We start from the raw sequence: 15,670 nt of genomic DNA on the forward strand, positions 1-15,670 counted from the left end.
GCAGCCTATCATCTATTTTAAGTCACAGCGATAAAACACCAAGTTAAACAAGGCTGGAGCTGTGAAGCCACGTCCGATGTAGTCTAGAAATCTCAAGACCATAGCTCTAAATAATATGTAATAACAATTACATTTACAGTTAATATAAAATTGACATTATGTGAAACAGTATGCATTCATATTCTAGAGCTTCTTCATGATAGCAATAGTTTATTTTAAATAGTCATTATTTATGCTACATTTGTTGTAGTTTAAGGTTTGAAATCACTGGTCAAATGTTATCATGTGACCTATACTGTAATGTGACCTTTGTTGTCAGGAGAAATGACTGATCAAGTGTCTGTGTAATTACATTTTATATACCAACACGTGTTTTTCTGTGTAATTTACAAAATGCTTTGCTGTTTCACGCTTCGAGAATGATGGGGGAAAAAGAGAGACTGAAATATTGCTGGACCAAGGACGTACTGTGTTTTACCTCGTGGCATTTCTTTTTCTTTTACACTCCAGTGCATTGAAACTGGACAGTCTTCCTCTAGAATGCACTGGCACGAGAGGATGATAAAATAAATGATTTTTCCCACTGGTTTGTTAGAGAAAAAGGAACAAATGTACTAAAGCTGAAAAGCATTTCCATGTCATTGTGATGGTCACATTCTCCTCAAGTCACAAAGGGACACAGCCACGTTCTCCGTTACTTTTGTTTATTTTCATTTTCCTTTTTTTCTTTTTAAGACATATTACTGTATAGTTTACATGCAGAAGTAGAACGTGGTTGGAAGCGTCGGCCTCTCATCACAGAATAGAAATGTAACTTTTCACAAGGAATCACAGACACTTCAACAATTTCTAATGTAGGTCACATGATAATCATAAAAAGACATTTGTGGGCTCAGTCCGTGACACATCATGACAATGAATGCCAACTAATGACAGTGTGACGACTCGTCTGTTTTTCTATTGGCACTGTTTAAACTCAACCTGATCTGAACCCCTTCTCTCTCCTGTTTCTAACCTTCCACACCTTCTGATCCCCAACAACTGCTTGTTGTCTAGCAGGAGCCATAAAACCACACAGGGTAGTCCATTTTCTATGTGATAATTAACACTGCCAGTTCTCTGCTTTTTTCCAGAGGGCTTGCCATGTATAACCCATCACAGTTGTATGTATAAAGATCGTTTCCTGTTTTTTCAAAGCTACTGACTTGCATGCCAAGCTGCCTGTGCACACAGCCTCTTCCATCTTTTCCATCTTTTGGCCAACATTTTCCTCAAGATCAGCATTTTACACCCATCTCCAATTGCTCTTAAATGAACATGAATGCTGTCAGTGGGTTTTTATTCACAAAGATTGCCAAAGACTGTTTGTATGATTTTATTTTTTTCAGACAGTAACCCCTTCACTAGCTCTCTATCAACTATTTGGCATAGTTTCTGAACCATTGGCTTTTTATCCCCTTTTTAAACATTGAAACTAAATTATTGGTTCTTTTTTTTAAGCTGTTTCAAAGCAAATTTTCCTGAGGAGGCTCGTATGAAAACTCAACAAATCAGAGAACAATTGAACTTGTCTCTCTCTTATCTATTCGTCTGTCTGTCTGTCTGTCTTGTGTATTGAGTCCAATGCTCTCTAATCCTGATGCCCGTGCTTTTCTGCACTTTGCAGAAAACAGCCAAGATGGAGGAATTCATGCCGACTTAATATATGACAGACCATATGACTATAGCTCGGCGCCTGAAATCGTGACCATAGACCGTAATGCCAAGTATGAGTTCTCAACCTTAGAAAGGGGGGTTCTGCAAGGGTATCCATTGAGGGAACAACAGGAAGATAAAATGCAGTATTTGCAGGTATATTGTTTTTATTGATTTTCTTCATTTCCTTTACCTGATCAATTGAACTACAGCATTTTAAAAATGACACTTCATTGCTAATTTGCATGATGAAATGGCCTTGCGGGCCTTTACAGTATCGTGCATCTTGCATTTTGTGATGCTATCTCTTTCAGATAGGCCATTATTTGTCTTTTCTATGTGAATCAAAAATGCACTCTCGCTGACTATTGTTTGGTAAATATGACCATCAGCAGTCCCATCACCACATTAGATGTGCTTCATTAAACAGCTAGAGTGTTCTGGCCCTACATGCAACTGATTCAATAAGAGGGTAAGAGTTTAGTAACGGACTTACCTTCTGCATTTCAGGAGTCCCTCTCAGGAAAGCACTACAAACATCTGCTCATGTTCTACCCATAAGCATTGTGTCCATTGGATCCAGCATCCATCCCAGTCTGATGCAGGGCTGTGAAATGCTTCTCTACAGCCTGCATTAACATTAACACAGCTTGTTCTGACACGCAGCCTTCTAGGGCAACACAACAAAATGTTTAAATTAACTTTTTAAAAACGGGAAAACCTGGCCCACAATCAAACATTGAATCAATATTGATGATTAATATGTAATAATAAAAACTTTGCGGGACTTGGCCTGGAAGACTGTGGTGATGATATGTAACTTTAGAAAGAATTGATGCAACTCACACAATGTTAACCTTACTAAAGCATATTAAGACTGTGTCATCTTTGTCATACAACAATGTAGCAATGGCTCCATGAAAATTACACTTGCTAGAATAATTATTATGCATAATGGATTTTAAAAAAAAGAAAAAGAGACTTTGTTAAATTTACACCCCAGATTTCCACAATTATAATTGATATTTGAAGCACCAATGCCCTATTCAATTTGATAAATCAATCTGAAACAGAGATGTATACAGTAGCTACCATTACTTCCAACCATCACTCCATACATTGTTATGTGTCCTGTAGACCTGTATTCATGTCATTAGATTCCTGTGATTGCAAAGTAATATTGACTCTGCTATTACTTGTTGTTCATGTGTGATTATGAAACAAATGAGGCGCATTTTTCTCAGTTACAGGATGACGGGTTGAACAGTGACACAGTTGTGTTATTTCTGTTGCTGCTTGTGGGGTTAAGGCCCAGTTAGTCCAACCCTTCAAAACATTATGAAGTAGCACCTCCATTTGTGATTTGATATGGCACCTCTCAAGTGGTCTGATTACAGAATAAAGCCTCTTCAGCTTTATTGGCTAATGTTTGAGTCTCTCTCTCTCTCTCTCTCCTCATTCAAGTCCTGCATCGTAATTCATTCTAATGCTTTTGCTGCCCTCTGCTGTTTAGCCCTCTCACCTAACACACTCTATGCTACTGTATCGTCTGCTGTCTTCATTTTTCTCTGCATCTACTGAAAGCCACCACTGGGGGGCAGGCTGACATCAATCTTGTGGCTCTTGACGTCACCTTGACAAATTCTCTCTCTCTTGCATAGTTGTCAGAACAGAATGGAATGTGAGTATAACACATAGGAAACTACCAACCTTTGCAGTTTCAATAAAGAGTAGTTCTTCGGCTACAGCCGTGCCTGCTAGTGTATGTTAGCATTTTAAAAAGTCCATAGATGTCTGAGGAATAAAATCAGGTAAGACTTTATTTTGATAGTCCATCATTTACTCTTTACTGGTAATCCACAGTTATATGGATTATGTCAACATATGTATCTACTGTTGTGTAGTATCACCACTGAAGTGTAGTATCACCGCTAATAGTCTGTTGATTGTCAACTATAGGATAACTGACTGTCAACTGAAGCAACTACTTGTCAACTAATCTGTGATGTTTACCTGACAATAAAGATATTGTCAACAGATAATCGACTAGGACTTTATCATTGTAGCGATCACATGTTGACTTTCAAGTGATTAATCAGAGGCAGATACTCAACTAATAAAATGCTCACACAATCTACAGAGAAGTAGTTAAATGGTGGTTAACACCACACTGCATTATATGGTATTTATAGTACAAAGACACTTTTTATAAGGTTAGGGTTTGAAACACTTGACGTCTACTGGCACTGAGTTCATTGTATATCACTTATCAGTTGAATAAGTGTCATCTTATTATCTGTTGACATGATACTGAATACCTGTTGGTTACTATTAGAGAGTCAACAATGGACTATGAAATTAAAGTACCTATGATGAACATAAATAACTTGGACAAACTTGGACAAGAATCATTTCAGAACAAAATTGCAATTATTAGCGAATCAGATGGGTTGCAATTTCCTGTAATTGTTCTGTTTTTGATTGTTTTATGTTCCATGCCAACTTTAAAGATGTAATACATACATGTTGCAGAACCATTTATATTGTTATATCTTCATCCTTACTGTTGATTTATAAACGTTAATATTTTAATGGTGTCTCATGTTGTCATGCTTTGTCATGTTTTAAATCTAGAACACAAACTGAAACTTAACTTTAATTTGATGTTTAATTGGAAATCAAATCTTACAATATTTGTCAGGCAAATTTGCAATTTGATGTTTTCATCCAAATTATTCATCCTTACCAAATATATGAAATAATAAATACATAGATGTACCAGGTTTTTGTATTGAGAACATGGTGAGAGAGAGATTTCCTATGAGCTACATACAGTATGTGTCATCAACCCAAACATTTTCAAAAAGCAGCTATTTGGGTTCCTCTGCAAATCAGAATTATCCCCAAAGTTACAGTTCACTATCAAAGTCCCATCAATTTCAAGAATCCCACATGTAATATTCTTTTTTTTATAACTGATCTATAATAAATAATCATTACACATGTGCAGAGCCAATGCTTATTTATTCTATGCCATAGAGTTCTAAGCGAATGAATGTCAAACCCATTTGGAGACTGTGTTTGGTCTGTGTCTTGCGTGCAGGTGCCCCCTACAAGAAGATACTCCCACGACGAAACCGACATGTGGACCAACGACCAGATCCCCTCATACCTTCACCGATGGGGCTCTACCGAGGACATGATTGTGAGTGCCCACTACAGCTCCACCTTGCCGCGCCACGAGAGGCGCAGGAGCAGCCTGGTCTCCTACCACGAGGAGAGCCACCATCACCATCATCCACATCGCAAGCGGCGGCGATCTGAGGATAGTATGCACTCACTCAAGCACTTGCCCCGTGTGGTTTGTGGCGGGGAGCGCTATGAGGATGAACTGCGCTGTTTCAGCCGTGATGAGGTGATTAACTTTATAGATGAGACGCCGTTGCCGAGCCCTAGGAAGAGCCCGCGGCGCACGTCCACCATCTCACTTATCCCCAATGTGTATGAACACCACACAGTCATCCTCCCTCACTTCCCACTCACGGACTTTGAGCGTGAACCTCAAGCTCTCAGGAGGCTTTCAGAGCACAAAAGGAGCAGTAGTCGGGGCAACTCACCTGAGACTTCCCCCAAACCAGAAAGACCTGGTGGAAAGAGGAGCCATGGGGCTTGTGGCTCTGGTAAAGTTTACCAGGAATGCCTGCACGATGGGAAAAAGCATAGCGGAGAGAGTTCACCTGGGCGCAGCCATCAGAATCAGGGGCACTCTACCTGTAGGCCCAGGACAGGCAGTGGAGCTGCGGCTGGTGCTGGAGGTGACTGGGGGAATCAAAAGCACCTGAGCAAGGCAGAGAGTAAAGGAAGCACAAACAGTTTTGTAAGTACACCCTCGGCTTCGTCCTCGGGATACATCACCTTTCAGTCTGATTCTTTGGGCTCTGCTACCTGAAAGCAACATTTCCCCTTAATGTCAACATTATTATCATTATTATTATTATTATTATTGTTGTTAATAAACTTGTTATCATAATGAAAACCACTGGAAAAGTGGTTGTTATGGAAAAGTGAAGTATTTGGCCTTTTAACTTGTGCCATTACTCCGCTTTACTATGGGTTACCAACATGTAGGCAAATGGCCTGTTAAGAGTTTTGAACATTTTTTCTGAATGGACCTCATGTAGACTTGGTATGTAGCCTGGTGAAAAGGTTGAGTGGTCCTTTTATTTAGTTTTTACATCACAAAATATCCACAGAGGACAGACGTTTTGTTTCACAAATTAACTTTTTTCAATGGTGTGACATACCCATATCTGTTTTTTTGCTGTTTAATATCATTTTTCTATGACACACTCAAAGAATCAGAGGAAGTAGTTGTTTGGGTGTTGTTTTTCTTTCTTTTGTTTTTGCACTTCAACAAAAACTCTCATAGGAATTTGTTTTAGCCTGAAGTGGTTTTGTGTTTTGCTGTATGGACACATTTGCTTTTAAACCGAACTTTTCTGAATACTTCTCATTTACATTAAGATTGATTTAGGGTTAGGCTACAATACATGTTTTTATTTAACATTGATTTTGTTGATAAAGACTGAGAGTGGTAATGTGTATTGGTTCTACAGCTTACTGTGTCACCCCCAACATTTCTTAATGAAAATGTGAAGTCCGTTTTGAAAGGGTATTGACTTGTTATGTATATATGAAAGAGATTGGATTCATTGTTTTGGTGTTCTTTATTGTTTTTGATGATACATTTGCCTGAAACATTCCCCCCTTTTCTTATCATTCACGTGTTGATGTTAACTTGGGAGGTCATTGGGTGCAGCATTTTTCATTAACATACATAACGTCAAAATATTATCTGGAAATGGTGCTTTATTCTCAGCAACTGAGCATGTCAGTCTGCATCACTTATTTGTAGCACGTTAGAAAGCACCAATAATGCAGGACTTAGAGGGAGGCTCTAATATATGGCCAAAGTTGATTCCAAAGTTGAAACATTACAGACATCAGGCCGACGAGATGTAGCAGAACTTAAATGCTGGTGCCAAAACCTAAACCAACAAAAATGTTAGCATTATATTTAGAACATTGTGAATAGAACAGGACTGGAGTGTGATCACTTGGAGTAAGTTATACTTGTGTTTAGTATTTTATCTCATAATATACAGTGATAATGCTAATGGTTCTGTTCTGTACGGTTGTAAAATAAATGTATTTTCCAAGGCATCAGTAAGGCATGTTGTAGGACAATGACAATTTGTTTAATTAACTATTTAATGAGAAGTTGTGGTTGTTTCTGCACATATGTAGATATAAAATACCAAAGATCAAAAAAGCACCACAAGATATCAGCAAATTCTCCATAATGCCAGAAAACATGGTCGCTCAAAATGCATACAGCAGTAAAGCAACAGTCCAACTGGCTGTACAGAGCCCTTAATCAATCAATCAATCAATCAATCACTAAATTTGTTGAGTTTATTTTGTAAAAATAAAATGAAAATCCTTCTGTTGACAAAATACAGCAGAACCAAGTTTAAGCTTTGACCTCTTGTGAAGAGTAGCTGTTAATATGAATGTATTTGTACAAATTAGGTGAACAACATCATACATTATTCATACAACATCACAAATTATTGAGAATTATTTAATATAAGTAGTTAGCTGTCGGCAAGTGGACTTGTTAAGAGTCTTAACTCAAGCAAACCCAGTTGCCCACAGCTAACTACTTAAGATGACTATGACCTGGATGACTGAGAACCTTCACGGACATATTGAGACAAACATTTCACTGTAATCATGCAAAGTTGAGCGTATACGACATATATGACTCCTGCAGTCATTCAGATGCTGAGTTTAAATTCCTTCACTCACTACAGCCTGGTCAATTTGACAAGTTAAAACTTACCTTGAAATGTACATTTCTTTAAAAGCATAACGTCACATTTCCCTGTCAAACTTTGCTATGTCATACATTCTTTCATTTTGTTGTGTTTACAAATTTCAGGTATTATTTTGTAACATACTCAGAGATTTATGGCTCAAATATGAATGATGTTAAATGTTATGATTTTCTTGTGCAGATGATGACTTTGTTTTTTTTTAAAAAAAAAGAAAAAAGACATGACTGATGATTAAATTCACAAGATGGTGTTTCAGTGGGTGTTGTGCCAGATGCTTATTATTGGTTACTGTTGTTTACTTGTTGTGGAACAGTATTGTGCATCCATGAGTTTATTTTCTTAGTTTTGCCTCATGCTGTTTTTTTACTTAGGTGTTTGATCATCATAAAGTACTAGTTCCTGTACTTGTTACCGCCAGGGCTGCTGCAGTCAGTGTCATTAAACATGACAGACAGATAGACAGACCTCATTTGAATCAGGTCCCTGAAGACCAGGATTGGGAAACACTGGGCAAGGCAAAGCATGCAATTGCCTGGGGCACCAGGCTGAGATGAACCCCACCAAGAACAGCTGATGGCACTTGCCTATGGCAACAACAATTTCAACTTGGTTTAACTTAAGTTTCATGATCAGGTATGTGCAGGAGACTGGAATGAAACTCATTTTCTACCACCTTATCGTCCCCATGAGGGTCACAGGGGTGCCGGTGCCAATCTCAGCTGACATAGGGTGACAGGCGGGGGGACACCCTGGACAGGTTGTCAGTTCATCACAGTGCCACATACAGAGAAAAACAACCTGAAATTGGAAAACATGGTGTTTGGACCCCTCCATTGTTTTTCAAGCTTTTCATTGTTTTTCTCAGAACATTGCCTCCATCCAACAGTCATCATTTTAAACTGTTAACTATTATTATGATTTAAAGTTGTTTGCTGACCTTTGACCTTTCCCTATATAATTTCAATTCCACAATCTTTGTTTTGTGGCTGGTACCAGAGGTAAGTTGGTTGGTTTGTAGTTGCAGTTGGCCTTTGTTATGATGCATTAATGCCTTTATCTCCTTTTCCTTCTCCCTTTCAGTAAAATTGCATTCATTTGCTTCTCATTCTCCTTCCTAATATGAAAGCTCAGTGTGTATCAATAAAAAATGAAATAATGTACCATGCTTTAATAAGAACAATAGTAGTAATGCAAAAAGAAGAGCAAGAAAATGCACATCTGACTAGAAATTACATGCCAAGTTCAAAAACAGAAACTATGGCAATATTAGCTCAATGATAAAGAAGAATGAATAAATGTGTTAATAACTGACATTCGTTGTATACAAAGCTGATTCAAAAAGTAAAAGATAACTTCCATGCAAAAGCATTTTCCCTATCAATAAAGTTCCGGACATCACGTGACTCGGTTTCTCTGAGCCGCCATGTTGGCGGCCTCAGATGCGGCAAAATGAACATTTAACCTGTCACAGTTCACTGCGCTCTTTAAATCCACGGAAATCGACCGCAGTGAATAAATCTGATCTTAATAGTGTCTCTGGCGTTTTTTTACGAGTTTAGCCGGAATTAACAGTATTATCCTGACATCTTCAACTTCCTGTGTAACTTCATCTTACTCCAGAGTATCAATGAAAGTTTACAAGAGCCTGGAGGAAAACAAGTGGATGATGTCTGGCTTTGTGACGAACATTCAACTCTGCAGTTGTCTACCGGCTACACGCAGCGCTGTTGGTACTGGACGGGGTAAGTGTTGCGTTAGCATAACATTAGCATTAGCAACGGGCAGAGTAATGTAAATAGTTGCTGCGGTAACGTGGCTGCGCTGTATGTCAGTACGACTCAGACATTTATTTAATTTAGAGAGTTAGCTTTTGATTTCCTTTGCTTGTGGTCGTTTCCATCTCTCAGTTTTCTTCTGCTCGCAGTGATTCACCTGGTTATCTGGTAAAAGGTTCTCCTGTTAGCCTGTTAGCTTGTCTCTGACTGTTTTGGCATCTCGGGGCACAATAACTATCCACCACCGAGCTGAGTTGTGTGAACTATTGCCTGATGTGTGTGCTGTCTAGTGTCTACTGTATATGTCTATGGAATGATCAGCGTTGTTTCCTGTAAGTGGGCGTGTCAGAGGCTTTACCTTGATTATCTGACGTCAGCTACCCGTGCTCTATAGAATTGGTATAGGTATTGCATTTCTTCACCTCACTTAAGGCATCAATCTTACCTTTCCAGGTTAATTATTTATTAATAATAATAATAATAATAATAATAATAATAATAATAATAATTTAAGTAATTGCTGTGTTTAAACAGGAATCTTATTCACACCATCTCTCAGTGTGCGCTGTTGATGTGGTTTGGTGTTTTGTGGTCAACCTCTGTTCTCTTCCTTAAAAAGCCTGAAAACCCACGACGAGACAGTTTTTTTGAGGGCCACACTTAATGAGACGTTGGTGCTGCACATATGGAAGCTCATATGTCTCAGTTGCTTGAATACTCAAAAGCATTGGATGTGAATATCAATTGTGCTGAACGAAGCAGTGAAATGAGCAGTGAACTGGGCAGAGTCTGTAGCTCTTCATCGTCGTCTGCTCTCTTTAGAGCGCCTCACTGCTCCCAATCTAATGCTAAAACCATTGTCTCCTCTCTGGGGATACTAAGCGTTTGATATTAGTGGCGAAACGAGGTTACTTACTTGAGAGTCACGTGGCGTTTCTTTTCTTGTATAAAACAAACTTTTCTTGTCCACTGTCGATTGAGGAACATTACAGGCGGGCTGTCTAAGATGGCCAGACAAAAACAAAAAGCCACCTCTCCACCAAACTCACAAATCCTGCTGTTATCATCCATCCATTTGTATCTACTGGTCATATTGTCAAAAATGTGGTTCAGTGAAATGCAAACCAGAAATACATCATCCATTAGGATTGTGGCTCTCAGAATTAATGTGGAAAATACAGAGGTGGAAAGTAATGAATTACATTTACTCGCGTTGCTGTAATTTAGTAGGTGTTTTGTCTACTTGCACTTTTAAAGTTCGCAATTTTACTTGTTTTTACCTGTACTTCGCTTCATTTTAAATCACATTCGTTACTGGGTAAATTTTTGTGGCCTGAATTAAAAAAGAAAAAGAGGACAGGTGAGTTGACGTTAATTAAGGTCCCTGGGTGGAAGAGAAAGTTAAAGCATTTGTGACCTTTGACCCATTTTGACTAATACTTTATGTGTTTGGATATTATATTTTGTCAGCACTTTGATTTGTAAAGGTTTGATTTAATACAATTAATTTGAGATTTGCATCCCCTTGTCATTTTTGCAGGACACAAAAAAGCAACTTTTTTACTTTAACTTGAGTACATTTTTTGATCAAAATACTGGTACTTTTACTTTTACTCATTGAGGCACAGGATTGATTCTTATTTTTTATGTCAAAGCACTTGGTCAGCTACACTGTGAATCTGCCAGTTCACATAGTTGCATAGTCTCTCTCCAATAATTTATGACAACGTCTGGTTACTCTGTTAGTTCGTCAGATTTTTTACTTTTATCTTATTTTTTATTATTGTATATGTCTTAATAAATTGTTCAAAACAGAAAAAAAGAAAGCTTGTATTACAAATGCTCGCCATAAGGTGCTGGAGCTGGGATACTTTGATTTGTGGGAAAAGAAAAGAAACAGTTTGGTTCAAGGCACCGGGGTCCTCTGCGCTGCATAGGCGCGCCCCTCTTCCATGCAGGAGCGGTCTTTTGAGCGTGTACCATCTGAAAGACATGTGGGCGTTTCAGCGATTCTCCTCGCTGTAAGGTGCCATCCTTTCCAGTGATGCTCTTAAAGAATGGAGAGACACTTTATGGCATCCCGGCCAAACCAAAACGGCGGAAGAAATCTATAAACTTTAAAAGACAGGAGGACTGACAGAATGGTTTGTGCGCAAATGGAAAGTAGGCCACAAAAGAGGCAATGGCAAGGGGACATGACTTTTCTCTTAAAATATTGGCTGAAAAAATCAATCTTAAGTTCTGAGTATAGGAAGGCGCATGATTCAGAGCCTGTTGCTTTGCTTTGCTCTCCAACAACTATTTCATTTGATGGCCATTTCCTCGGTGCTTATGTGTGAACCAGAGAAGAATGGAAGACGCGGTCCCTTGGATCTCGTCTTTTCCCCACAAATATCTCCTTAATTTAGCAAATAAATTGGATGAATAGAGGAAAAGAGACATAGAAAATATGGCACTTGGAGCATGAGTTGTTCAAAAGCTTTAAAAGACATCTTCTTTGGACGTACTATGAAAGAAAAGTGTTTTTGTCTGAGGCTCAAGAGACCATCACGTAGAGATGGAAAAAAAAACCAAGAGACGTTCTTTATTTTTGTAACTTTTATTATGAAAATAAAACATATAGCATTGACAATATAAGTAATAACATTTGTGAAAATCTATACAGTGCATTTGTAAGAATTAAGTCAGTCTACAGCTTTGTTCTACCAAGGCCTCCAGACACTGTGCTGTGCGTTTGAATCTTCGTTCCTGTGACCCACAGAGAGACACTTCTTGTGACTTGATCTTTGTTCGTGGTTGTTGTGCGCGGGCGCAGCAGCGTCCACAGCCTGTTTTGCTGCAGATGAGCCTTCACTCGGTAGTAAACGAGACGTGGTCGCACTGTTTGGTTCCGGTCCTTTAGGGCTGATGGTGTTTCTTTGCTCGTGTGCAGCATCCGCAGATGGAAAGAGCCCTCGCGCCTCCTCCTTTGGCTCAGCCGCGATCGGGCCGCTGTCCATGGTGCTGGAGACTCGACCTCGGCACACTTTACTGGAGAGCTGCGATAACATCCAGTGGTCCATCCCGTTCATTGCGTCTGTCATGACCAAGTACTGATTGACGTTTGCCAGACAACTGCGGAAGCCGGTTTGGTAATCAGAAAACTCTGAAGCAGCGACAGAGCCTGTGACAAAATGAGAAACATCTTAAGGTCAGAGATGCACAGTTTTCATAAATCACACATCATCCCAAATTAGCAGAGTGTCTGGATATTTGAAGACTTATGTATATATGCCGAGTATCAGAAAGATCTATATAACTGATACGTTTCATCCATGACATTTATGACATCGTTAAACTTCGGGCTCTGCAGTCAAGTTTGACCTATAGCTCTATCTTTATTTGAAGAAACTTTAACTCACAGCTCTGGATCTTTTGGAGGTTCCTCAGATGTTTCACAGTGAGCTCCAGGATGTCGGCCTTCTCCAGTTTGCGCTTCCGAATCTGTGCACAGAGGTTTCAATATTGAGACAGTTCCCTCTAGTGATGTAATTAACAGGAATTGCAATAGGCTCGAGGATTAAATCAAAGTGTTTTTTTCTTTCTACCTGCATACTTACATTAGTGCTGTAGTAGCTCTCCAGAAGAGTTTTTAACTGGTCCAAACACTTGTTAATGCGAGCTCTCCGTTTCTTTTCCATGAGTGGTTTGGATACCTGTTGTTTTTTTTAAAAAAAGAAAAAAAGTTAATATGTATACAACCCTTTTCAATGCAATCATCATTTCCCTCCTTAAATCTGGTTCCTCTTAATGTAGTTGGTGGACGCACCTTGTGTCCAGTGATCGGCTTCGACTTTTCTTCGCAGTCTGTTGTCGCCACCATTCTGTTCGGTTTGACTTGAAGTTGTTTTCTGTCCCCCTGAGTAAGAATGAAGGAGCTGACCCTGGGTGCATTTATATAGAGACACTCACTTAACATCTCAATGCAAACAGTCCCGCCTGTCTCTTGTCCTGCGTGAGGGACACATGACGTTGCAGATCAACCCAATCAAATAGCAGAATAAACCATTTTTATTATGTTTATATTCGTTTTAATATATGTATGAATTGTTCTGCCTCATACCTTGTTTATTTATTTATTTATTTATATATGCTAATAATGATCCCGTTTCTCCTGAATTATGTTTGTAATTGTTTCCTTAGTTTTTTAGTCAACCAACAACAACCTGTTAACAAATAGGGACCTGAGGAGAAAAATATATCGAGTTACAAATTAATGCATCATGATATAACGATATCGATTTTTGGCGTGTATAAAGGCTTATGTTGCATCATGGTTAAATGTAGTGACAATATCCAATCCAATAAACAACATGTTGGACAAAAACAAAAATAAGCGTATAATCATAATCATAATGTTTCTTCTTGGTGAGCATGTGGAGACGATTGCCTCCTATAGTTAGTCTTTTATCTGTGAGTTTCACGCCACCCGCTCGAAGGCAGCACCGTGGTAATTCCCTTCGTGTCCCCAAGACATTTCGATTTTCTGGTGCCTCCGCGAGTTTAAAGTGTTACACCTGCGAAGGGTCATGCGATTATCAAATAGCCCGTTGATCAGTTTAAGCAAATATGCAGGTATGTAATAGTTTACACACCAACTGCACGTATATGTAACGAAGATATTTTTGAAAAATGGTTAATTCCTGAGGATTCTTTTTGCCATTGTGCGTCTCCAGGTTTTTGTTTTCTTACCAGGCGCACTGAGGCACCGAGGAGAATCGCGGGCCGCCCCTTATCCTCGGTCCCTCGCCTTCCGATTTTCCACACTCCTCTCTGAAAGGAGTGAAGGCTTGGGAAAGTCATACCAGCAGAAACAATGTCTTGACTAAAGGCTCTCTGCAGCCCACTGCGCATCATGTGTGCTGCCAAACTCAAAACACTTAATTGGGGTGAATTAAAACCACCGTGTGTAGGCCTGTATACTGTACGAGTCTGTCGTTATAGGGAAGCACGTACCGTTTTTATTTCCTTAAGTTAATATTTGGGTTTGTTTGAATAGTGAAATGATCATGGCAATGGTGAGAAACCCATGTATACCCACATCTTCTTCTTCTTTCTTGATCCGGTACACAATACGTGTGTTAAAATGGCTGAGGGCCTAAAGAAGGGGTATTTGTATTCAGTCTGGGGAGAGCACCCGTGAAAAGAGGCCAGTTTATAATGGTGCGCCATTGATCTTTTCTTTTCGTCTGCTTTGTGACCACAAACGTGTGGGCATCAAAAGACTCTCTCAACTTCTAAAGTGAACACACATAGCTTCACTTCTCCGCATTCATTCGATAACACAACATGCAGAATTTGCTGATTCACGTGGAATATAGTCTCATCTCTCAGCTTTAAATTTACAGATTTCATTTCAATTCCCTGCTAGGTGTTTTTTTTAAAAGTGTATAATATATGATAAAATACGATGAGAAAATAATAGTCCCACAACGAGGCATATTACAGGAGCACAGTACAAGAGTGAAGGTAATACATTGAGATGTTTTAATTGTTGGATCTAATGAACATGAATTACATCTCAAATGTGAAATGTGTCAATCAGACTGAAGCACACGCATAATGTCAGGCTTGTGCCACTCGACACTAATTGCGTAAAATGTACCGAAACATTGCAGTTCCACAGTTGCGGTGCCATTTTGTGAAGGATTTAATCGGTATGAAATTTGGCTGAGGTGTCGTGGTGTAAGTGAGCTCTCTGTTGTCCTTTGTCCAGACTCAGCGCCACATTATCTGCGCTTTCACGCTCGCCTTTTAACACAAGAGCGTGGAGCGTTGATTTGCGCCTGCAGTCATGGCATCAAAACAGTCGCCTGTCTTGTTATTCTGTGCAGAATTTCACCGCTGATTACTCGCTATAATTTCAATTAGTGTTGGTTTTTCTATTGCAAAATGACAGGGTGGTTTTATTAAAGATACTCTCTCAGTGAATGTTAACAGCATTAAAAACTATTTCCCTCCAGTAGCACAGCCCCGGTTGTCATCACCTATCCATGAGAATGGCGCAACAAGAACTTGTGTCCCAATTAATACAAGTGCCATTAAATGACAAGTTAAGTGTATGTTTATAAAAAGGCTCAGGCTCTCGCTTCACTTTCACTTTTCAGCCTCAGGTCATTCATTAACCCTATCAGACCTTTGTCATGGATGCCTGCCGGTGGGGTCCTGACAATGCTTCTGCAATAATTGGACTATTGGGGAACTTGTTAACAACAATTAGTGAAGCAATTATGCAATTACTGCAATCAACTTTTTTCTGCC

The 15,670-nt window shown here is 39.2% G+C and overlaps 2 protein-coding genes across 3 annotated transcripts in view; one reads left to right on the forward strand and one right to left on the reverse strand.

Moving 5' to 3' along the window:
- LOC122777263 (probable G-protein coupled receptor 153) overlaps positions 1-7,850 on the forward strand; it is a 32,016-nt gene extending 24,166 nt beyond the window's left edge. Inside the window, exons 5-7 of one of the 2 annotated variants that reach the window (XM_044038372.1) lie at positions 1,134-1,163; positions 3,357-3,376; positions 4,799-7,850. In XM_044038372.1, coding sequence (XP_043894307.1) covers positions 1,134-1,163; positions 3,357-3,376; positions 4,799-5,644 — 896 coding nt within the window. In that variant the 3' untranslated portion in view covers positions 5,645-7,850. Of the gene's footprint in view, positions 1-1,133; positions 1,164-1,666; positions 1,852-3,356; positions 3,377-4,798 lie in introns of both variants that reach the window. The other variant, XM_044038371.1, reaches the window with a different exon arrangement.
- A 4,222-nt stretch (positions 7,851-12,072) lies between these two features.
- her3 (hairy-related 3) lies at positions 12,073-13,235 on the reverse strand. Its single transcript, XM_044037586.1, has 4 exons — positions 13,179-13,235; positions 12,970-13,065; positions 12,772-12,853; positions 12,073-12,533 (listed from the first exon to the last, which is right to left on the reverse strand). The coding sequence occupies exons 1-4, from the start codon at positions 13,230-13,232 to the stop codon at positions 12,073-12,075; spliced, it is 693 nt and encodes a 230-aa protein (XP_043893521.1). The 5' UTR covers positions 13,233-13,235.
- Between the last annotated feature and the right edge of the window lie 2,435 nt (positions 13,236-15,670).

Source organism: Solea senegalensis, linkage group LG11, assembly GCF_019176455.1.
Source record: "Solea senegalensis isolate Sse05_10M linkage group LG11, IFAPA_SoseM_1, whole genome shotgun sequence".
Classification (NCBI taxonomy): domain Eukaryota; kingdom Metazoa; phylum Chordata; class Actinopteri; order Pleuronectiformes; family Soleidae; genus Solea; species Solea senegalensis.